General features: G+C 38.1%; 1 protein-coding gene across 4 annotated transcripts in view; it reads right to left on the minus strand.

Moving 5' to 3' along the window:
• Window positions 1-2,061: 2,061 nt before the first annotated feature.
• Slc35a3 (solute carrier family 35 member A3) overlaps window positions 2,062-24,006 on the minus strand; it is a 41,515-nt gene continuing 19,570 nt past the window's right edge. For all 4 annotated transcript variants that reach the window (XM_050137955.1, XM_050138099.1, XM_050137897.1 and 1 more), the window contains 6 exons: window positions 20,815-20,969; window positions 20,606-20,728; window positions 17,653-17,824; window positions 10,082-10,200; window positions 7,563-7,696; window positions 2,062-5,960 (listed from right to left, as the gene is read on the minus strand). In XM_050137955.1, the coding sequence (XP_049993912.1) occupies window positions 5,870-5,960; window positions 7,563-7,696; window positions 10,082-10,200; window positions 17,653-17,824; window positions 20,606-20,728; window positions 20,815-20,969 (794 nt within the window). In that variant the 3' untranslated portion in view covers window positions 2,062-5,869. The remainder of the gene's footprint in view (window positions 5,961-7,562; window positions 7,697-10,081; window positions 10,201-17,652; window positions 17,825-20,605; window positions 20,729-20,814; window positions 20,970-24,006) is intronic.

Consider the following 24,006-nt stretch of genomic DNA (forward strand, 5'->3'; position numbering starts at 1 on the left):
AAATTATTTTAAATGCTCTGTCTGGTGTGATAGGGAAGACCAGAGCCTGGAAGGCTATGGCAGCAGGGGCCATTTGAAGTTAGTCTCAGCTACATAGCTTTAAGATAACCCAGGTTAAATCATGAGACCCTATCTCAAAACTAAAATCAACAATCAAAGGAGTTCTTTAACAATACTATCTTTGTGAGTTCACTGATATAGCCCATAAATTGTTCACGTCTACACTGCACAGTCCTTCACAGCAAGATTAAAGTCACTGAAGGGACAAATGTCACATAAAACCAAATATTTAAAGCCAGGTGGTGGTGGGTCATGCCTTTAATAGCAGCACTCAGGAGGCAGAGACAAGAGGATCTCTGTGAGTTTGAGGTCACGCTGTTCTACAGAGAGAGTTCCAGGACAGGCTCCAAAGCTACAGAGAAACTATGCTTCAGAAAACCAAACACACACACACACAACCCCCAAATTTTTAAAACAAAATCAAATTTAACTGACAAGGAAAAAAGAGACAAATAACAAATAAAGAACGAAACGACTCTCAAAGATATAATTAAAAAGAAAGTGAAAAGGAAAGGAGGAAGGAAAAGAAAGAGAGGAGACGGAGGAAGATGAGACTGGGAGACGCAGGCTGACCCTCAGACTTGCTGTAGCCCACACTGACGTCAGCCTCCAGAAGGCTGGGATTACAGGCTTGCACCAACACATCTAGCTTGTGATGTGCTTCTAGCAAAAGCAGCATCCTTTTTTTAAGATTTGGGGTGGAGTCAGGGTCTCAGTACGTAGCCCTGGCTGTACTGTAACTCCCTATATGGACCAGCATGGTCTCAAACTTAAGGGAACTTACTACTTCTGTATGTCACCATGCCTTGCAAACTTTTATTTATTCCTTTATTTTTTTATTTAGTTACTTATTTGAGATAGGATCTCACTATGTAGACCAGGGTGGCCTCATACTCACAGAGATCCACCTGCCTCTGCCTCTCAAGTCCTGGGAATAAAGGCGTGTGCCACTATGCCTGGATTTTATGACTTTACATTATGTGTAGGTGTGTGTTTTCACGTGGCTACAAGAGCTGGTGGAAAAGAGAGGCCTCAGATCCCCCGGGCTTCCTAGTGTGAGTCCTCTGGAAGAGCAGTACATGCTCTTAACCACTGAGCTAGCTCTCCAGTCTCAGAAGAAATACTCTAGCACAGAAAGTAACATCTGAGTTTCAGTTACTGCTTTTCATGAGAACTTAGGAAAGATACCTTCATTTGTAAAATGCTGAGATTTTTATCCTTTCTTTGCTGTTAAAGTATTCCATGTGTGGCTACATCAGAGTAGAAGTGGGGATAAATGTGGGTGTCACAACAGAAGCGATTACACTCAGGCAGAGAAGGAAAGGTCCAGAGTAACAACTGAACCTCACTGGCAGCAAAGAAGTATTTATTTATTTATTTTTGGTTTTTCAAGACAGTTTTTTATTGTTGTTGTTGTTGTTGTTGTTTTGTTTTTGTTTTTGAAGACAGGATTTCTCTGTAGCTTTGGAGCCTGTCCTGGAACTAGGTCTTGTAGATCAGGCTGGCCTGGACCTCACAGAGACCTGCCTGCCTCTGCCTCCCAAGTGCTGGGATTAAAGGTGTGTGCCACCACTGTCCAGCAACAAAAAAGTATTTTATTTCAAAGAAAATCCTTTGGGGCTGTGATCACTATGTAGTCAGAGAAATTCTAAGTACTCTGGCTAAAACAAAGAAAAGGAAGAATTACATGTGATGATACCAAGTTACCAGGAGATGAAGATGAGCAAGTCACTTCTGAAATATAAAAATAAGAAACTAATCCACAGATTAATCAGACACAGGTAAAAAGGGAGAGCGGGGACTGGGGAAATGGTTCAGTGGTTAAGAGCACTAGCTGTTCTTCCTGTGGACCCAGGTTCAATTCTCAGCACCCATATGAGAGTCCGCAACCGCCTGTAACTCCAGTTCCAGGGGATCCGATATCCTCACACCAATGTATGTTGAATAAAATAAATTAAAAAACATAAGAGAAGGGAAAGCAGAAATATAGGAAAATGCATATAGTTATTTATGAAAAGAATCTATTTCCCTTATCTATTAAACATAGGTAATAATGGATACAAAAAAATTGACATGAGGAATTTATCATTTAAAAAGTCACTTAATAAAATACCAGTTTATACATTCCTTTGAATTATATTTATAAAAATTTAAACATACAAATCACATTCCCAAACCCCAAAGAATTACTTTATGTAAATGAAGTACAGACATAGATCAATTTAGGGTCAAAATTATTTTAAAAATATTGTTCCAAATCACAGCAAATTATCTTTTACAGGAAAAAACAACAAACAGACATTTATAGACTGTTGTGAAAGTCTCAAACCTGAACCATAGTGCAGGTGTCACAAATCACTTAAACAAGTGCTATTCAGATACACTGATAGGATACTTAGTATCCGTTTGCTAAATAATGGATTTAAAGAGCAAATGTTGAAACAACCAAAAGTTAGAATTATAGTTATTCAATTTTTTTAAAAAAAAATCCCAATTTCAAGTATGTATCTAAAGTTGTAAATTACAGAAATAGTCTCCACAAAAGTCAGGTATTTATTTGGTAAAGCAAGGCACATAGGACCAGATTGTGGTAAAGGTGCATTTTCTTTGGCCCTATAACTACTTTAAATATCTTGGAGATTCTTGAGATGACTTTCAATATAATATAAACACTTTTTATAAATTCAATGTAAAGCTATATCTCTAGAAATTAAATATTTTTTACAATGAATGTTTAAATAGAATGAGTGATGCCAAGCCATTCTTTAAAAACAAAAGAAAGCTCACATGGGACTAAGAGCACACACCTTAAATCCCCTCAGTTGGGAGGTAGAGGCAGGCAGATCTTTGTGATTTCTAGGTCAGCCTAGTCTACATAGCAAGTTCCAGGTCAGCCAGGGCTACAGAGTAAGACCCTGCCACAAAAACAAAACAAACAAAACAAAACAAAACATCTCAGTTGAATGATTGCATAAAGACATTTAAAGTCTACTAACTTGATTTGTAAGAATAGTCAGTATTCTACTTAAGTGTTCAGTGCAGAATGTCAATTTTCTTTTGGAATTTCTTAATATATTCTGGTTTAAATATCAAACTGCCTTTTCTTTCTATGAAATTCTGTGGGATTCCATAGGAATTGAGGTAAACATTTAGGTTCTGCATTTTTAAACTATGTATTCTATTACAAAAGTAACTTACAACTGGAAAAGCATTCAGTAAAGAGCTGCTATGCTGCACTGAAGGGCCTGCTGGTGCATCAAGCTCTCTGCCTAACTTTAATGTGGGTCTCAGCTGGCACTCATTCTCCATAAATTCACACATTCCATATCAGTGAAAATAGCTGAGAAACAAGTACACCTTTAAAAGCATAAAATTTAAATAATCTGTTATTATAAAAGCATGACACAATCGCACTTTTGAATGTCATCAAAACACAACCCACATTAAACAAAATTTCGGTATCAATATGTATGATACAATCTAGTCTACAAGCCATTTTTCCCTAAGTGTGATTATTTCCTTATAAAATTTTAAACTTTATATTCAGCCCAATAACATTTTTAACTGACTAGAAAAGAACAATATAAATGATACCTAATAAAAATTTTCAGACACCTGAAATGTATTATTACTTTAACAACCTTGATACCCAGTAACTTATTTGTATTGTAGGGTTAAGACAGGGGTAGACTAGATCTAAGTAACCATTAATTGTGAATCCACATTGTATTAGCACAGTTGACCATACAACACTTTAATGTGAACTGAATATGGATCTGTACTCATGAATTTTCTCTATTTGCAAGACCTAGGCTGCATTTAGTTGTAGGTCCTAGACATAGCTTGAATGTTGTGGTATCTTACACCACGCTCAAAATGCAATTGTTCAACCTCTATAGGGTGGTCACTGAAAAACATAAACCTGGTATCACTCTGTTATTGCTGATGCAATGACTTTAAACACTTTGTAATTTCAAGTACTTTGAAAGTGAATGGAATTGGTCAGGCATGTACACTGTGGAGAGTACATCTGCACTAGCAAGATCAAACAGCCAGTCCAAGTTAGCCAAGGGTACCTTACAGTACATAACAAAAGTACTTCTGAGTCAAATTCCATTTAACAAAATCTATTAGAACTACATAAAAAATTGTCATCTCCTTATAGGTTTGTATCTATTAGAACAAACTTTATATATATATATAATATAAATGAAAAAATAAAGTAAAATACATTTTATATTCAATAGGTAATTCTGCATATAGTCAATAATTAAATAACTTATATTCCAAATATAGAATTATTATTTCCTCCCAGTTCATTTTACTATTTCTAATATATTCTCTCTTTTGAGTCAGCTTATTAAATAACTCATAATTTGTATCCTCAACTCCAGTGTTAAAAAGAAACAAAATGTACTATTTTAGAGCAAACGGTTGCTCCTTCCCAGCAGCACTCATGGGGACAGAGTGAGGGAACTCAGAATGCCGCCATCTCTTCCAGACACGTGATCATGTTATTCCTAGGGATGGTGGGCTCTTAAGACTTAAAATTTTCTAAATAGCCTTTGAACTTAAATTATAGTGCTACTTAAAATACCGTAGCGAGATGGGCAGGGTGACCCAGACCCTTAATCCCAGCACTTGGGAGACAGAGCTGTTGGTAGATCTCTGTGAGTTTGAGGCCAGCCTGGTCTACATAATGAGACCCTGCCTTAAGTAACAACAACAACAATAAAAATGGCAGTAGGAAATGTCTGTAAGAAAGTCAGTTTGTTCTTGGTTCACTAATATGACTAATACTACTTTTTTGATTGTTGCTTCTGCCAATAGTGACAGATTGAAAGAAATTCCTACTGCAGAATAACGAGAAAATTCTCCATTTCAAAACTATATACAGTATATACTTCATAGTTCAGATTTCTCCACATGGGGATTGGACAGTAATTGTTATTTTATTTTCAATTATTAAATGAGTATTTAATCCCTTTAACTTCATTAAAAATTTAACGGCAACACACACAAATTCAATTTAAGGTGATACTAAGAATTTCTCTTAAATATGGAAAAGAAATACAACTGGAAAATGATAGGTAAAACTTCATTAGTGTCAAAGTCACTGGCTACTCCAGCATATAAAGAACCAAACTGCATTCAGCTGTCTCAAAGCAATAAATGGTCTAAGATACACAGGGAGAAATAGATTCTCTCTACACTAAATTTAAATATGAATCAAACCCAGACTACTACTTTATCAAGTTTTATGTAATTTAACAAATAACATTTAGCAATCATTTGCTTAGCAATCTTCTATGAATATAAAAATCCCAGATACATGAAAATGGTTTTAAATTATATTTGTTTGTTCACAGCTTTATAGGCAGTTATAATTTTCTAACTTTGAATAGTCCATGTAATTTGATATATCTGTACAGAAAAAGTAAGATTAAAAATATGTGATAAGACTAAGTAGATCTACCTTGCAAACATTGGTATTTGCATTTGTGTGCTCTTCCAAAGGCTGCACTGGACAGTTCTGCAGCAACCAAAAGGGTGAAGTCATTATGAGCTCAGACTTCAGGCCCCTCCCAGTATCCCTCTAACCCTACTCTCTGGACACACTTCCAAGTTTGGGTTTCCAGATGATGTACACATTTTGTCCTGAAGCCTACACATTTTCAAATCATTTGAACAGTATGATCAGACTTAGCATGATGTTATCTTCACAGAATCTGCCGAAGTCCTCTGTGCACAATCAATGTTGAGATTCCTAGGGCACCGTCGTGAAAAACCAGCTCAAGATAGTACATGATTATGCTTTAGTAGGATTTCCTGCAGGTTTGGGATCATAACCGTATAAGAAAGTAGCTGCTATTACAAGGATGGCTCCAAGGAAAAAGACACTATAAATAGGTTGAAAAAAAAGAAAAAGATCAAGTCAGATTAAAAGCAAATTAAGTTCTTTCTATATATGTAATATAAAAACAATTGCAATTTTGGAAAGAAATATATTCCAGTAACAGCAATAAATGTTGAGTACATTCTGTGTTCCAGGTGCTTGGCTAAGTACTTTGTACCTTTGGGAAAAGGGCTTAAAGGACTTGAAAAACTTGCCCAAAAGTCCCAAATAAGTAGGAGGTAGGACGGAGTGCAGACGCAGGTTTTAAGCCTGCACTCTCATCCACTGCACTGAAAAGAGTGCAGTGCCTCACCTAATGTATATTCTGTATGGGATTCGTTCAGGAAGAAAACGCCCAAAGCTTAAAAAACAAAGAGTACAAGGAAAAGTTCATTCTTGTATACAAAACTTAGGTGAATTCAGTCCAGAATCCAAGGTAATAATAACCAAAGCTCAGGACGAATATTTACAGGGTGTTTAACAAGAAGGAAATCAGAATCACGTTTTCCTCTTGATTCTATGTATGTAGAGATAAAATCTACTTCATAGAAACTGGATATAACCCCCACTAGCAATCATAACTTGTTATATATACATTTTTTTAGCTGCCAGAAGCATGGATTAGTTTTGGCTTTAAGATTTCTATTAATGGGGGGCAGGAGAGATGGCTCAGTGGTTAAGAGCACTGATTGCTCTCCCAGAGGACCAGGGTTCCATTCCCAGCACCCACAGGGCAGCTCACAATTGCTTATAACTTTAGTTCCAAGGGATCTGGAACTAAACATGTAGGTAAAAAATAATGCACATAAAATAAAATGAAATAAAATAAAAAAGATTTCTATTAATGGTTCAAAGTCAAAAAAAGAAAAGAAAGAAAACCAAAAGGACAAGCGTCAGCATCATTACCCTTCCTATAAAAACAGAAGCTTTGTTTTGCTCTATTTGTTACAGGGTTTCACTATGTAGCCCAAGCTGGCCTCAAAGTTCCTATGTGCCAGGGTATTCCAACCAACAACATCCTCCACACTCTTCCTATCCATTCTAGAAATGTGGCCCATGACTCCATGTATTGTTCCATGACACTGTCACGGTAGACACTAGTCTCTCAGGCACAATTTCCTTCTGTTAACAAGTGTTTATTGACAATGCTTCGGGTCTACTGTCCAAGACTCCTCTAGAGTGAGCTACTCTAATGCTTATCGCATTGTGATTAATTACTACACTGTTTGAGTATTTGTTACTCTGATCAGTTATGTACTCTTTATTGTTTATAAACAGAAAACCTATCATACTATGATTATTTCAATGATTTGAGCCCCTTCTTTAATGAGTTGTATACATACTTCTGTTGACACTCATAATTTGTCTTGTGTTTGGTTTTTAGTCACTGTGACTTTTTTGAACATAACCACCTCATTCTTATGTTTCTTTTTTCCAGAATCCAACAGAGTGATTGCAGGCATAGAGTGGCCATTTATTAAACTTTTGGAAAATTATATAAATAATTAAACCTAAATGGAATCATGGTAATACTAACAGCAAAATAAGACATACAGGAAAGAGTAAGAATAAAAAGAAAAAAAAATAAATAGAAAAGAGTATTTACCTGGTTGGCACAAAATCTTGCAACCAAAAATAGGATATAATTGTTGACAATATTATGGATAAGGAGGTCGCAAATCCTTTTAAAATATTATCTGCATACTTAATGACAGCAGCTATTACAAGGCCTCCAAGTGCCTGTAAAAGTTTTAAGAGAATAATTTTTAAATGAACATAAAACTGCTTTTCACAACAATTTCATATCTCAGGGAAGGTTTAAGGCTTGTTCTATAAATCTAATTATATCCTAGCAAATGATTCATATGACATAAAAACAACAGACTCACAGTTGTTTCTTTTTTTTAATTTTATTTATTATGTATTCAGTGTTCTGTCTGTGTGTATCCCTGCAGGCCAGAAGAGGGCACCACATCTCATTACAGATGGTTGTGAGCACATGTGGTTGCTGGAAATTGAACTCAGGACCTTTGGAAGAGCAGGCAAAGCTCTTAACCACTGAGCCATCTCTCCAGCCCCCAGTTTTGTTTCATAGTCCTCAATGTAACCATCAAATAGAATATGGTCAGTTACAGAAAGTCTATTTTCACCAAATTCAGTAGCTAAACACTTGTCTGGACAGCTGAAGGACAAGTGCACAGGAGGTTTACGTCTGCATAAAAACCCTTTTTTACTATCTTTCCAGCAGTCTTCTCTTTGCCTTCTTTAATTTTCTCTCCATTCTATTTTTGTTTGTTTTGTTTTTGTTTTTCGAGACAGGGTTTCTCTGTGAAACAGTCCTGGAAATCAGTCTAGACCAGGCTGGTCTTGAACTCAACAGAGGTCCCCTACCTCTGCTTCTTGAATATTGGAATTAAAGGTGTGCACCACCACTGCCCAACTTCTCTCCGTTCTAATCTACCTCTTATTGCTGTCAAGGTATACAGTTTGGTTTTTTTTTTTTTTTTTTTTTTTTTTTGCAGTGCTGGAGACTGAACCCCCAACCTATCACATGGTAGGTAAATTCTCTACCACTGAGCTATCCCCACAGCATATAAAGAACCTTCTACCAAATCATTCTCAAATTCTAGATTGTGACCACCTACAAATGGGAGATGGGAGAAGCTGGAGAGATGGCTGGGTTAAGGGTGCTTGCTTCTTGAAGAAGATCTGGGTGTAGTTCCCAGCACCCATATCAGGCAGTTTACAACCATCTGTAACTCCAGTTCCAGAGGTTCTGATGCCTCTTCTGACCACTGCATGCATTACGTGTACATGATGGACAACATACACTCAGGTACACAGAGACACACAAATTAAACAAGTTTTTTAAAAAATACAAACTTAATAAGTAACAGGTAGCTCAGTAGTAAAGTACTTGCAGCAGAAAAATTCAAAGTTATATTTACTCTTAGTTTTGACTATCCTGGAGTTTGCTATATAGACCAGGCTGGCCTTGAACTCATAGATGTCTGCCTCCAGGGTGCTGGGATTAAAAGTGCCCGCCACTATGTCACATAACTATTTAATTATTAAACTTAACATTTTTATGGAGCTTGAAAGATGACTCGGAGATTAAGAGCCCTGGTTGCTCTTCCAGAGGACATGCGTTTAGCTACCAGCCCTCACTTTAGTGGCACACAACCATTTGAAACTCTAGTTCCAGGGGATCTGACACCTCTCTTCTCCACACTCCCTTTTAGTTGTTTAATTTACACTGATTCTTATTTCATTTTTTTTAAAGAAAACAAACTATCTTTTCATTTTACATACCAATCCCAGTTCCCACTCCCTCCCCTCTTCTCATTCCCTCCACCTCCCCACCTCCATCTACTTCTCAGAGAGGATAAGGCACAATGCTTTGGGGAAGGTTCAAGGCCCTCCTTACTACACCTAGGCTGAGCAAGGTAGCCATCCAAAGAGAATGGATTCCCAAAAAGCCAGTACAAGTAGTAGGAATAAATCCTGGTGCCACTGTCAGTGGCCCCACAGTCTTCCTCGGTCATGCAACTGTCACCCACATTTAGAAGGTCTAGTTTCTGACCACTCCTTTAACTAGCATGGGCATCAAACACATTTGGTGAATATACATACAGGTAGACAACACATTGATACACAAAAAAGCAAATAAATCTAAAAGTAACAACAACAACAACACTAATATTTGCGTTTCATGGCACTGAACTTAAAATACCATGGAGTTTTATTCATGACCGCTTTTGAAAATCAGCTTCCATGAGGACATTAAGAACAGTTATATTTTAACTTCTCTGAACAGAGCAGATATGATGAAAATAGGAAGGACCTTCCTTACCCCCTTAAATACCAACACTAGTACCCACTTTAATTCTCTGTCCTGAACCAATATTCAGTAGCATTAAATAAAAGACATATGCTTGCCGGGCGTGGTGGCGCACCCCTTTAATCCCAGCACTTGGGAGGCAGAGGCAGGCAGATCTCTGTGAGTTTGAGGCCAGGCTGGTCTACAAGAGCTAGTTCCAGGACAGGCCCCAAAGCTACAGAGAAACCCTGTCTCGAAAAACAAAAAACAAAAACAACAACAACAACAAAAGACATATGCTTTACCTGCAGAACAACAACTATCCACGTCAGTTGATTATATCCCTGGAAAAATCCATTCTTGGATACCAATTCTCCATCATAAATGTATACGCCCATTAATCCAAATATACTTCCAAAGAAACCTAAAAGAAAGTAAAGCAAAGGTCATATGGCAGGTTTTCTGAAGGAATTCCTTCCTGTTGACAGCCCTGCTCCTTCCCCCTGCTCCAGCTGGCAGGCTACTGGTTTGCATCCTAGGCTGACCTGAGGCTCAGCAGGCAGCATAAACTCTTGCTCCTTTTGCCTCAGTCTCCCAGGTACTGGGGTAAAACTTAAGTTTATTTCTTTTTGATGAAATTTGAGTATTTTAAAAAAATTTTTTCAAGACAGGGTTTCTCTGTGTAGCCCTGGCTGTCTTGGAACAAGCTCTTGTAGACCAGGCTGCCTTCGAACTCAGAGATCCGCCTGCCTCTGCCTCCTAAATGCTGGGATTAAAGGCGTGTGCCACCACGACCTGGCAAATTTGAATACTTTAAAAACATTTCACTCAATCAGGTAGTGGTGGTGCATACCTTTAATCCCAGAACTCAGGACGCAGAGGCAGGCCTATCTCTTTGAGTTCAAGGCCAGCCTGGACTAGAGAGCTAGTTCCAAAACAGCCAGGGCTACACAGAGAAACCCTGTCTTGAAAAAACAAAAGAAAAAAATTCAGTTGATTTATATATAAACAAAAATATACATATTACTATATGATGACTACAAAACAAACACATAAAGAGACATAAGACTATTTTAAAAAATAATTTAACAGCCTTACAGCTTTAGATTGCTGATTCATTCAAATATTCGTAAAATGCCTGCTTTTAGCATTTCATTGTATCTTTTTTTCTAAAATTTATTTATTATGTATATAGTATTCTGGGATATATGCCTACATTCCTATACAAGGCACCAAATCTCATTATAGATGGTTGTGAGCTACCATGTGGTTGCTGGGAATTGAACTCTGGACCTCTGGAAGAGCAGTCAGTGATCTTAACCTCTGAGCCATCCCCCCAGCCCCCATTTCATTGTATCTTGACTTTTCCTATTGCTATGACCACATTTTTATGAGACAATGCATAATTATATATATGAAAGCTCATACATAAGTTTTAATGAATGAAGCAATGAATACAAGTTATGAAAGAGGACATAAAGCTAAATGTTTTTCTAGCTCTAATTTTGTCATAGATTAATTTGTTTTATTTTGGTAGTGGGTAAATGCATAACTACATAAAAATATACTTGAAGGCTGGAGAGATGGCTCAGTGCTTAAGAGCACTGGCTGCTCTTTCTGAGGACCGGGGTTCAAATCCCAGCACCCACATGGTGGCTCATAAACTCCAGTTCTAGGGCTTCTGACACCCTCACATAGACAGTCATGCAGGCAAACACCAATGAACACAAAATAAAAATAAATTATATATTTAAATAATATACACTTGACAGTAAAAGTGTAAAATCCAATGTGAAGCACCACAGCTTCTGTTCCAAATACCTACTCTACTTTAACTGTAAGTTCACTGAGTTGCGTAGTCTTTGGCCTACTTTCCATGTGTGATGTTATTTGCAACTACTTTTTGAAATAATAAACTTTATTGTTAAGATATCCTTAAAGGGGCTGGAGAGATGGCTCAGAGGTTAAGAGCACTGCCTGCTCTTCCAAAGGTCCTGAGTTCAATTCCCAGCAACCATATGGTGGCTCACAACCATCTGTAATAGGGTCTGGTGCCCTCTTCTGGCCTGTAGGCATACACACAGACCGAATATTGTATACATAATAAATAAATAAATATTTAAAAAAAAAAGATATCCTTAAAGTACAATATTTGTTACCTAATACTCCAGTCTAAGAACTGGTCAAAGCCAGCATCAGGTTCTGTATTTACTATTAAGTCTCACTAATAAAGAAAACTGGCTCAGTGAAATTCAGACCCTAAGATTTCTGGAGCACTGTTGGCCTATGGAAACGTACAAGGACCACATCTTACAGTACAGCTGTAGAAGAGGATACAGGTGATGGTTTTTACAAGCTCTAAACTTTTTTTTTTCTTGAGACAGGGTTTCTCTGTAGCTTTGGATCCTGTCCTGGAACTAGCTCTTGTAGACCAGGCTGGCTTCAAACTCACAGAGGTTCGCCTACCTCTGCCTTCCAAGTGCTGGAATTAAAGGCATGTGCCACCACCACACTGCAGCTCTAACCTTTTAATGTATCTCATTTTGAGTATAAAATTAAGCATGGCATGTGACTTTAAAAATATGCCCAAAGGCATTTTAAATTTTAATTTTTTAAAATATTTATTTATTTATTTATTATGTATACAATATTCTGTCTGTGTATGTGCCTGAAGGCCAGAAGAGGGCGCCCGACCTCTTTACAGATGGTTGTGAGCCACCATGTGGTTGCTGGGAATTGAACTCAGGACCTTTGGAAGAGCAGGCAATGCCCTTAACCACTGAGCCATCTCTCCAGTCCCCTTTAAATTTTAATTTATAAAATTAAAATTTCACAAATACTAAAACAACAAAGTACTTGTTGGAGCTCAAAAGCCCCCCAAGATTCCACATGTTAGAGAATTGTTTTTTTCTTTTTTCTCCCTATTAGGTCATTGGAGGCATACCCATGATCAGGATTGTGGGTCCCTAGTCTCTTCCCCTCTATTTTTGTTTCTTGGCCATCATGAAATATATAGCTTATTCTGTCTTGCACATCCTGATATAATGTCCTGCCTTGCCACCAAGACCCAAAGTCAATGGACCAACAGCTGGAAGTCCCCAAATTTTAAGACAAAGCAAACTTTATCTCTTTATAAACTGACCTATCTTCGGTATTTGTTACAGTGACAGAAAGTTGTCTAACAGCATACAAGGATACGTATTACATCAGTATATATAAATAGACCTACTACATTCTTATAATGGCTATATAGTCTACTGTCTAATAATATTATCAGATATGTATGTAACACTTGTTTCAAATGCTTTACGGACACCAACAAACTACAATCTCTAAAGCAGACACTTGTAAGCTCATCTTATTGATGAAGAAACTTGCCCAGGCTCACACAACAGAATGGACTCAATAGTTGTTGAATTCAGGCAGTGTGGCTCTGGATCTTCTTTTACTTCACATTTTCTATATTCCAAAGCAACCTCAACTATGCTATCTAACCAAAATGATTATCCATTCAACCAGTTTTTCTGTTTGTTTGTTACATCTGTTACCATTGCTAAAAGTAATTGCTTTGGCATCTATGTTTTTTTATGTAGGATAAATTCTTATTCAAACATCTTAGCAGGCACAGGTAAGGTTTTTGTTTTCTACTTGTTGGCTGACATTTATTTGTCAGTCTTTCCTTATTGAAATATTACAGTTTCAAATTTTTATTTTATGATCCTGACTTACAAATATTCTTCCTAAACTCAGTTTGGCTTACCATTTTTTTTTCATGAGTGTTGTACTATCATAGCAAAATAAAGAATAAGATATCAAAAAACACCCTAATATAAATTCTGACATGTCTTTCATCACACAATTCAACAAACTTTAAGGCAACCCAGAGACCTTGACTATATCTTCTTTTCTTTTTGCAGATGTATATAACTACATATATAGTATGCATATATAAGGTACTTATTCTAAATATATGAATTGTTGGATTTAACCTTCATAGCAACATATGAGGGAGGTATGAAAACTAAGAACTACATTTTACAGATGAGAAAAATGAAGCACAAAAAGTTGAGTAACTTTCTGGAGGGCACATGGATAACTGATGAACTGCAGATTTGAGCACTGTAACTTCAAAACCAAGGTTTTTAACGACTCTTTATGAAATGACAAATCAAACTGCTTGATATTTTCAAGCCTGTGAATTTGTCTTTTGGACAAGCAGAACAATTAAATTTTGCTTTAAAAGTATTTACATTTGGGCTGGAGAGATGGCTCAGCGGTTAAGATCATTGCCGACTCTTCCAAAGGTTGTGAGTTCAATTCCCAGCAACCACACTGTGGCTCACAACCATCTGTAATGAGGTCTGCTGCCCTCTTCTGGCCTGCAGGCATACACGCAGACAGAATATTGTACACATAATTAATAAACAAATAAATAGATAAATAAATACTTAAAAAAAAGGAAATTCAAGGTTTAGCTGGGCGGTGGTAGCGCACGTCTTTAATCCCAGCACTTGGGAGGCAGAGACAGGCAGATCTCTGTGAGTTTGAGGCCATCTGGTCTACAAGAGCTAGTTCCAGGACAGGCTCCAAAGCTACAGAGAAAGCCTGTCCCGAAAAACCAAATAAATAAATAAATAAATAATAAAAAAACTTACATTCAATGTTATCAGAGGAGAGATAGCTTTCTAAAATATTCTAGAAATTGTGACAAAATTAAGTTTGGGGTTTTTATAACCATATTTACTTGAAAATGATTGGAATTATGGACTTTACTCAAACTTGGAAGTGTTGACGTGAAATCCTAGGCTATTAAAAAGCACAACTTCGCCAGGCAGTGGTGGCTCACGCCTTTAATACCAGCACTCGGGAGGCAGAGGCAGGCGGATCTCTGTGAGTTTGAGACCAGCCTGGTCCTAAAAGAGCTAGTTCCAGGACAGGCTCCAAAACCACAGAGAAACCCAGAATAAAAAAACAAAAAAAAAAAAAAAAAAAAAAAAAAAGCGCACAACTTACTGTACAGACTTAGAGAGGCCCATATGTCTAAGATCAAGAGACATGGTATTTCTGTTAAGTTGATGTTGTGGGGAAAAAACACGTTTGGGTGTTTATTTCTCAAATGCCCAAACTTTGGGGTGACAAAGGAAAGAGACATACAATAGAACATTCTGATGTACAAAAAGCCACTCTTATATATACAATTTTATATGTAGCTATCCAAGATATAAACCAGGATAATATTAATGTCCAAATCCTCACTCAAAAATTTAATAACAGTATCATAAATAATTTAAGCATATGTTCAAAGGGAATTACTACAATAAAGGAAGTTTTTTGGTTTAGTTGGTTGGTTTTTTTTTCTTCTAAGTTATTTACCATCACTTAAGAAAAAGGTTACAGTAAAAAGTCAAAACATTACATTGAAATAAAACATCATGTGATGTCTTTAAAAGAGATGAAAATCATTTCATGTCCAACACCTTCCATTTTAGGAGTAAAATATGTAAGTTATTTGTAGTGTCTTCACAAAGGAAGAAGCAATAAGGATAAACACACCAGGACTCCAAAACTGAGGGCAGGAGCAAGCTACACTCTAAGAATCAACCTACTTTTCCATATCACAAGGAAGCCATTGATTTCAAATACAATTCTCTAAGGGCAAGACCATGACCAGTTCTTTGTAACAACAGCACCTTTGCATTCAGAGCCCATGCACTGAAAGACTTAGGGAAATCTACAAATATAAGAACATAAATCTTTGTCCAGTTTCTTTTTAAGATAGGGTCTCCTTATGTAACCTGCTTGGTTTCAAACTCATGCTGATACTGCCTCAGCCTCCTGAGAGCTGGGATTAGAGGTGTGCAGCACCAAACATGTCTGATGTAGTTATTTAGAAATACATACCAGAATAACACCAGTAGCATAGACACTGAGATTGACAATTAATAAATGGGATCTTCTGAAACTAAAAAGCTTCTGTAAGGTAAAAGACACTGCCAGTAAGACAGAACGGTAGCCTACTGAATGAGGAAAGACCTTCACCAACCCCACATCAGACAGAGGGCTGATCTCCAAAATATATAAAGAACTCAAGAAACTAGATATTAAAATACCAAATGATCCAATTAAAAAATGGGGTACACATTTAAAGAGAATTCTCAATAAAGAATCTCAAATGGCCGAGAAAACAACTGTTCAGCATCCTTAACCATCAGGGAAATGCAAATCAAAACAAATCTGAGATACCATCTTATACCTGTCAGAATGGCTAGGATCAAAACCACTAATGGCAGCCTGTGTTGGAGAGGATGTGAAGCAAGAGGAACACTCTTTCAAAGCTGGTGGAAGTGCAAACTTGCACAGTCACTTTGGAAATCATTATAGCAGTTTCTTAGAAAATTGGGACTCAATCTACCTCAAGATCCAGCTATACCAATCTTGGGTATATACCCAAAGGCTGTTCAGTCATACCACAAGGACACTTACTCAACTATATTCATAGCAGTATTATTTGTAATAGCCAGAACATGGAAACAACCTAGACACCACTCAACTAAAGAATGGATAAAGAAAATGTGATACATTTACACAATGGAGTATTACTCAGCTATAGAAGACAATGACCTCATGAAAATTGTAGGCAAATGGATAGAACTATAAACAATCATACTGCATGAGATAACTCAGACCCTGAAGACAAACATGGTATGTATCCGCTCATACGTGGATATTCAGTGTAAAGTAAAGGATAACCAGACTATTCTCCATAGCTCCAGGGAGGATAAATAACAAGGAAGACCCAAAGACGGAGGCATGGACTTCCCTGGGAATGGGAAATGGAAAAGATAAAAGATCTCTTGGTCAAACTGGGGGTAGCGTGGAGAAGGGGGGGTGTTGCAACACAAAAGATTGGGTTGGGCAGCTTGGGGGAGGGATGGAAAGAAAGATTAATGAAAGAGATGTCTTGATAGGGGGCCATTTCTGGGGTAGGAAGAAACCTGGTGCCAGGGAAACACCTAGGAATCCACAAGGATTACCTCAGCTTAGACCCCTAGCAATAGTGGAGAGGGTGCCTGAACTGGCCATCTCCTGTAATCAGATTGATGACTACCCTAATTGTCAGCAGAGAGCCTTCACCCAATAACTGATGTAAGCAGATGCAGATTCCCAGCCAAGCACTGGGCAGAGGTCCAGGAATCCTGTTGAAGCGAGGGAAGAGGGATTGTGAGAGTTGGAGGGGTAAAGGGGGGTCAAGGCCATGATGGGAGAACCCACAGACAGCTGACCTGAGCTCCTGGGAGTTCATCAACTCCAGACCAACAGCTAGGGAGCCTGCATGGGACTGATCCGGCCTCTGCATATGTATGACAGTTGTGTAGCTTGGTCTGTTTGTCGGGCTCCAAGCAGTGGGATCAGTACCTGTCCCTGACATTTGAACTGGCTTTTGGGAAACTATTCCCCATGCTAGGGTGCCTCACCCAGCCTTGATGCAGGAGAGGATCTTGGTCCTGCCTCAACTTGGTGTGCCATGCTTTGTTGATGCCCATGGGAGTCCTACCCCTTTCTGTACGGAGATGAGAAGTGGAGGGGGTGGGTAAATGGGGAGGGAGGGAAAGGAAGAGAGGAGGTAGGGAAAACTGTGATCAGTATGAAAAATAAATGAATAATAAATACATATTAGAAAGCCTTGTTTGCTTGTTTGTTTTTCAAAACAGGATTTCTCTGTAGCTTTAGTGCCTGTCCTGGAAACAGCTCTTGTAGATCAGGTTGGCCTCAAACTCACAGAGATCCACCAACCTCTGCCTCCCAAGTGCTGGGATTAAAGGCGCGCGCCACCACCGCCCGGTTTACATATTATTAGAAAGTCTTTAAAACTTACCAAGTTGAATGTTTCTTATCCATACTGATTGTTTTGTTTCTTTTAAGATTTTCTCAAAGTAAACTCCAGCAAAGCCACTTGAAAAACATGCTGTGAGAACTGCCATGAGGCCTACAAACTGCGAGCCCGTTGAAATTTCCTTAGAATTCACCTCTTGAGAATCTGAAGGCCACTGAATAAAAATAAAAACAACACTAAAGAGGGCAGTGACATTGCAGCCAAGATTGACAACCTGAGTCCGAGCTTCCGGATCTACATGGTGGATGGAGAGAACCAACTCTCACGAGTTGTCCCCTGACCTCCACAAGTACACCATGGTGCTGCACCAGCGAAAGCACTTACAATGGAAGAGGATAGCTAAATCAGGCACAGCAGAAAGGAAGCTTGGTAGGGAGGGAACCACAAACTCCGCAAGGAAAATATAGTCCATCAGAAAATGAAAGACTGTAAAGTTACTACACCAGGCCTGGTACCCACATGATCTTGATGTTAATGACATGGTATATTAATTGACATCTTTTAACTACTGCTACCCATTCTCTGTGGGTACCTACTGTCTTTCTCAAACTAGCCCCTTTCTATTTTCATATCATTTTATAAATCTAGATTTTTCCTTCTCTCTCTTTTTTCTTTTTTTGGATTTTCAAGACTGAGTTTCTCTACATATCCTTGAGTGTCCTCGAACTCACTCTGTAGCCCACACTGGCCTCAAATTCAGGGATCCATCTGCTTCTGCCTCCCTAGTACCAGGGTTAAAAGTGTGCACCACCAGGCACAGCCCTTAATCTAGATTTTTTTCAAATTTAAAAATACATTATTTGAATCTACCCTAATTTGTTTAACATAATAATCTCCAGTTCTACACTTTCCAATAAATGACACAATTTCCTTCTTTATGGATAAATAAAACTCCTTTTTTTTTTCCTTTTCATCGTTACCAGAGACTTTTCAATGTTAAACAAATTTTGGAGAGGTGGGGGAGTATACTACATGGTCTAGGCTGGCTTTAACTCACAGCAATCCTGCCTCAGCTCCCAAGTGAAAGGGTTATAGGTATTACCATACAGGCTTAAACGCCTTTTTAAAAATTGTTTATTTGAGGGGGAGGGGAAACAGGAAAAGGGGAAAGAGGGGGGACTGGGGTTGGTATATAAATGAAAAGTAAATCTTTTTAATAAAAAAGTGGAAAAAGTATTTATTTTCATTTTTATGTACATTGGCATTTTGTCTGTGTATGTGCCTGTGTAATGGTTTTGGGTGCCCTGGAACTATAGTCACAGACAGTTGTGAGCCACCATGTGGGTGTTGAGATTGAACCCAGGTCCTATGGAAGAGCAGTCTGTGCTCTTAATCACTGAGCCATCTCTCCAGCCCTCTTAAAACCTTTTAACAATGAAAGATTCATTTCCTACTCAGTTATCCTTTACTGCAACAACATGACACTGATGGACTAATGCCTTGAGTCTTGAGACTGTCTCCTTTCTCCCTTGGCTCTCTCTATGTAACTACCCAGTATGCTTTCTATGAGGATAGAAACACTCTAGGTCTCTACTAATAGTGTAGCTGCTATCTCATGTGACTCCCAAGCATGCACGCACACACACATCATACACATAAACACATACAAAATAAAAAAGGAATACAAAAGTTGGGAACCATGACTCCATGAAGAATAAGAATAGAGAATCATTAGAAAGCTCTGAGAGTTAGGAAAACAGTATCAATAAAGACAGTAGATGCTAAAGGGATCAGAGGAGCACCAATGATCCTAGATGTTCCACGGTTCTCATAAAACCTAAGCTTCTTTCTTTCATATGCTGGGTTTTTTGTTTGTTTGTTTTGTTTTGCTTTGTTTTTGAAACAGAGTTTCATTGTGTCATGTCTTATTTTCTTGGATTTTTCCTTCATTTTTCTTTTTCTCTCTCTTTTCAAACGTTCTGGTTCATACCTACAATCCCAGCACTCTCCAGGCTGAAAGAGAAGGTGGTGAGCTCAATGCTATATGGTGAGACCTTCTCGGGGTGGGGGTGGGGAGGGAGAGCTGGAGAGATAGCACAGCTGTTAAGAACACTTGTTGCTTGGTTCCCAACACCCACATTTCAGCTCACAACTATTTGTAACTCCAGTTCCAGGGGATCTGACACATTCTTCTCACTTTCATGGCCTCCTGAATTCACACAGTATAAACTCATGTAGGCTTACACACATACATATAAAGTTAATAAAAAAAAATCTAAAGTCTAAAAGATGGAGATCTATATCTTTAGAACTAGCTCAGCAGTTAAGAGTGTGTGCTGTGTAATAACAAGGACCACAGTTTAGGTCTATGCATCCCGAGCATACCTATAATCCCAGCTCAGAAGTAGGCAGAAATAGGAAAATCACTAGGGCTTGTTGGCTTCCACCCAACCCATGAAAAGGTTAGGGAGAGACTTTGCCTTAAAGCAACTGGCAGAAAGTGATAGAGGACACCCAATGCCCTCCTCTGGCCTCTATACAAATATGTGTATACCCACAGACACATGCAAACAAATTTAAAAATAATTAAAAAAAAAAAAGGTAGGCATGCCTGTAATCTTAGCACTCAGAAGGCAGTCAACAGAGTTACCAGAGTTTGAGGACAGACTCATCTGCAGAGGAAATTCCAGACCAGCCAGGGTTACAAAACACAACTATGTGTGTGTTTGTGTGGTGCTGAGGACCAAGGCGAGCCCCCGTCAGTAAAGCTTTGCTGCAGCCCAACTGTTTAGTTCTTTACTATGAAAAATTCATTCACACGTTTATTTATTTATACCACATACTCTCAATGCAGTATTTGCTTACAGGAAGTCATAAAAAAAATCTGTCAGCATTTACTTGCTCAACAAGTAATAGAACCATATTCTCTATGCAAAATACGCCAAATTTTCAAGCTGTGATAGAAATGAAAGGCATACTTATCTTGAATAGTTACCTGCACAAAAGCAACTCCTGCCATCAGGATTACTAGGGAGAGCCACTGGTACACGCCTAATTTTTTACCAAGCATAGACACAGAAAATAACGCTGTTGTAAGTATTTTCAACTGATATGTAACCTAAAAGAGAAAACAGCAGTATTATTAATGCTTGCAGGTTTTTTGTTTGTTTTTAAAAAAGACAATTAGAAATGTATCTTAGATACCTGATAAGTGGCTGCATCTAGGTTTGACAGTGCCACATAGAGTAAATTATTCTGAAGAGTATATATCCCTGACGGAATAGCAAGCTTAAGGGTTTCCATGGGTTTATTGAGAATTTCATCATGCAGCACTCGATTCAGTGTTCTCACACTACACTCTAGAATACAAAATGGGGAAAATATCAGTAAAGTAGCCCTGAAGAAGTCATAAGCTCCTTTATAGGCCTCAGTTTTTTATTTTAAAACCAGAAAATTGGGGACAGGAAATGGGCTCAGCAATCAAGAGAAAGTATTGCTCTTGCAGAGGACCAGAGTTTGAATCCGAGTACCAAGACTAGGTAGCTTAAAGACACCTGTAACTCCAGCTTCAAGAAGATCCATTCAACACTTCTGACCTTTTGGAGCACCTGCACTATGGCACAAAGACAAACACAGACAAACACGTTCCTAAGCACTAGTATAGCAGGTATTGTTCCACCAGGTCCAGCTTTCCACAATGCTAGGGATGGAACTGAAGACTTCACTAATGCCAAGCAACTAAACTAGGAAGTACAACCTAAGCTGCTTCTCCAGCCCTGGAATTCACCTTGGTGTACTACAAACCTTGTTACGCTTGAGCTCACAAAGAGCTGGTTTCAGCACATCTAGCCACAATGCAACCATTCATGTTAAAGGTTTCCTGGGCTCCAGTGTTAATGCAGTAGGCACTTGTAATATCTAGACCTTAGCAAGAAAAGCTAACCTCCCTGCTGTCTTGCTATGCTGTCATGGTTTTCTTATTTTTTTAAATTTTTTTTATTTATTATGTATACAGTGTTCTGTCTGCGTATATGCCTACTCACCAGAAGAGGCCACCAGATCTCATTACAGATGGTTGTGAGCCACCATGTGGTTGCTGGGAATTGAACTCAGGACCTCAGGAAGAGCAGTCAGTGCTCTTAACTTCTGAGCCATCTCTCCAGCCCCTGTCATGGTTTTCTGCCTGCTGGTAGCTTCTTCATAGCCTGCTTTTATTGACTGCACCTTCTGAATCTGGCCTTCTGAGTCCTGGGAAGGAGCCAGGGCTGTTTTACGGTCTTCTTATCCTCTAGTGTACATATTATCCAGTCTCATCCTTGGCTTTATAGGTATCTCCAACTTAACATGAATCCAAAAGAAATCATTTGATTTGTCTCCAAATCTATCTTCTCTGTATATTTTACTGTTATACCTACATGCACAGCAGTTTAATCTAAAAATCATTTTAAAACTGTATTTGTCCTCTTTCCTGACCTTCATTCATATATATATATATATATATATCCAAGTCATGTTAAATGTTCAGCATTACTAGCAATTAGAAACATTCAAGTCAAAACCACAATGAAATATCTCTTCATACCTACTAGAATGGCTATAAAGAAGGGTAGGCAGGGACTGGAGCACAACTCAGAAGACAGCCATTTGTCTGGTATACATGAGGCTGTGTGTTTGAACACACACACACACACACACACACTAAGAAAGTGTATAATAGGAAGAAAGAAGTGGTGAAAAAATGAGAAGTTCATACACTGCCAGCAAAAATATAAAATGGCTGGCAAGATGATCCAGTAGGTAGGTAAGGGAGCTTGCTGCCAAGCCTGACAACCTGAGTTCAAGCTGCAGGATCCACATGACAGAAGGAGAGAATGAACTCCTACATGTGGTAGTCCTCTGACCTCCACACTTGCACAATGGCACACACTCACACACACACCCTCACAATAAATAAAGAATGAAAAAATTAATAAAATAAAATAGAATGGTACAGATACTGTGGGAAAAGTTTAATAATTCCTTAAAAAGATTTTTAGCAAGATGACTCTACGGGTAATGGTACCTGCTACCAAACCTAATGACCTGCATTCAATCCCTGGGATAGTCAAACAAAACAGATTCCCACAGTTGTCCTTTGACCTACATACACATGCCATGGTACATGCACACCCACCACATACATACATGCAGTACATTTCTTTTAGAAGATAAATGAAGAACAACCAGATGACAATGACCCAGCAATTCTGCTTTGGGGGAGGGAGGGCAAATACCTATCCCCCCAAAATGAAAGAAGAAACTCCAGATACTTGTATAGCTATTGTAGCATTAACCACTGTTCATCCCAACACGGTTCATGGTAGCCAAAAGGTATAAATAACCAGTGTTTATTAACATATGACTAAGAAAACAAAATGTGGTATATTATACAATGAAATAGTATAAAAAACAAAAATCTGATACATAAGCTTTGAAAATATGCTAGTGAATTAAGCCAGACAAAGGAGAACAAACACCATTATATAATCTACTTTATATGACATGTCTAGAATAGATAAATTCAGAAGCAGAAAAGATGAATGCAGAATTACTATTTAATAGTCATAGACTTTCTACTCAGCATACTGTGAAAGTTTTGGAAATAGTGATAGCCATACAACATTGTTAATATAAAATGCATCGTTGCAATGGAAAAATGTCACATACACATAGACACACACATGTGTATGCACACACATTATTGCAGCTTAAAAATTAAAGTCAGGTAACACACACCTATTAATCTAACACACAGAAGACTAAGAATGATGATCAAGAAATTGAGGCCAGCTTAAATAACATAACAAGGCACTGTCTCAAGAAAGAAAAAATTCACAATTGAATCCCTCAAAAACCTGCCTACAAAAGGCTAAGTTGAGGCTGGAATGTACCCCGATGTGAGAGCGAGTGCTGAGCACATGCTCAGGACATGCAAAGCCCAACATTCAATCTCTACCACCAAAGAATAATTAACTGTACGGTTCATAAGTTATATCCTAATGAAACTCCTTTAAATGTACCAAATGAGTGACTCACTGTTTGATTAGTCAATGGAACTAGAAAAAGTCTTTAGTAAAAAATTATTGTAGACTCTCTATAATTCAAAGAATTAGAGAACTTACTTTTTTTCAATTTAATAAACTATGACTGCAGTTGGATTCATATTCATAGTATTAACTAGGCATGGATCGTATTACAGACTGAACAGGATGGCTTTGGTGCCAGGAGGTGGTGGCACATGTCTTTAATTCCAGCACTCAGGAGGCAGAAGCAGGCAGATTTCTGTGAGTTAGAAGCCAGCCTGGTCTACAGAGCAAGCTCTAGAATAGCCAGAGCTACACAGAGAAACTTTATCCC

Source organism: Alexandromys fortis, unplaced genomic scaffold (genome assembly GCF_014885135.2).
Source record: "Alexandromys fortis isolate MF-2015 unplaced genomic scaffold, M_Fortis_MF-2015_v1.1 scaffold_19, whole genome shotgun sequence".
In the NCBI taxonomy this organism is placed as follows: domain Eukaryota; kingdom Metazoa; phylum Chordata; class Mammalia; order Rodentia; family Cricetidae; genus Alexandromys; species Alexandromys fortis.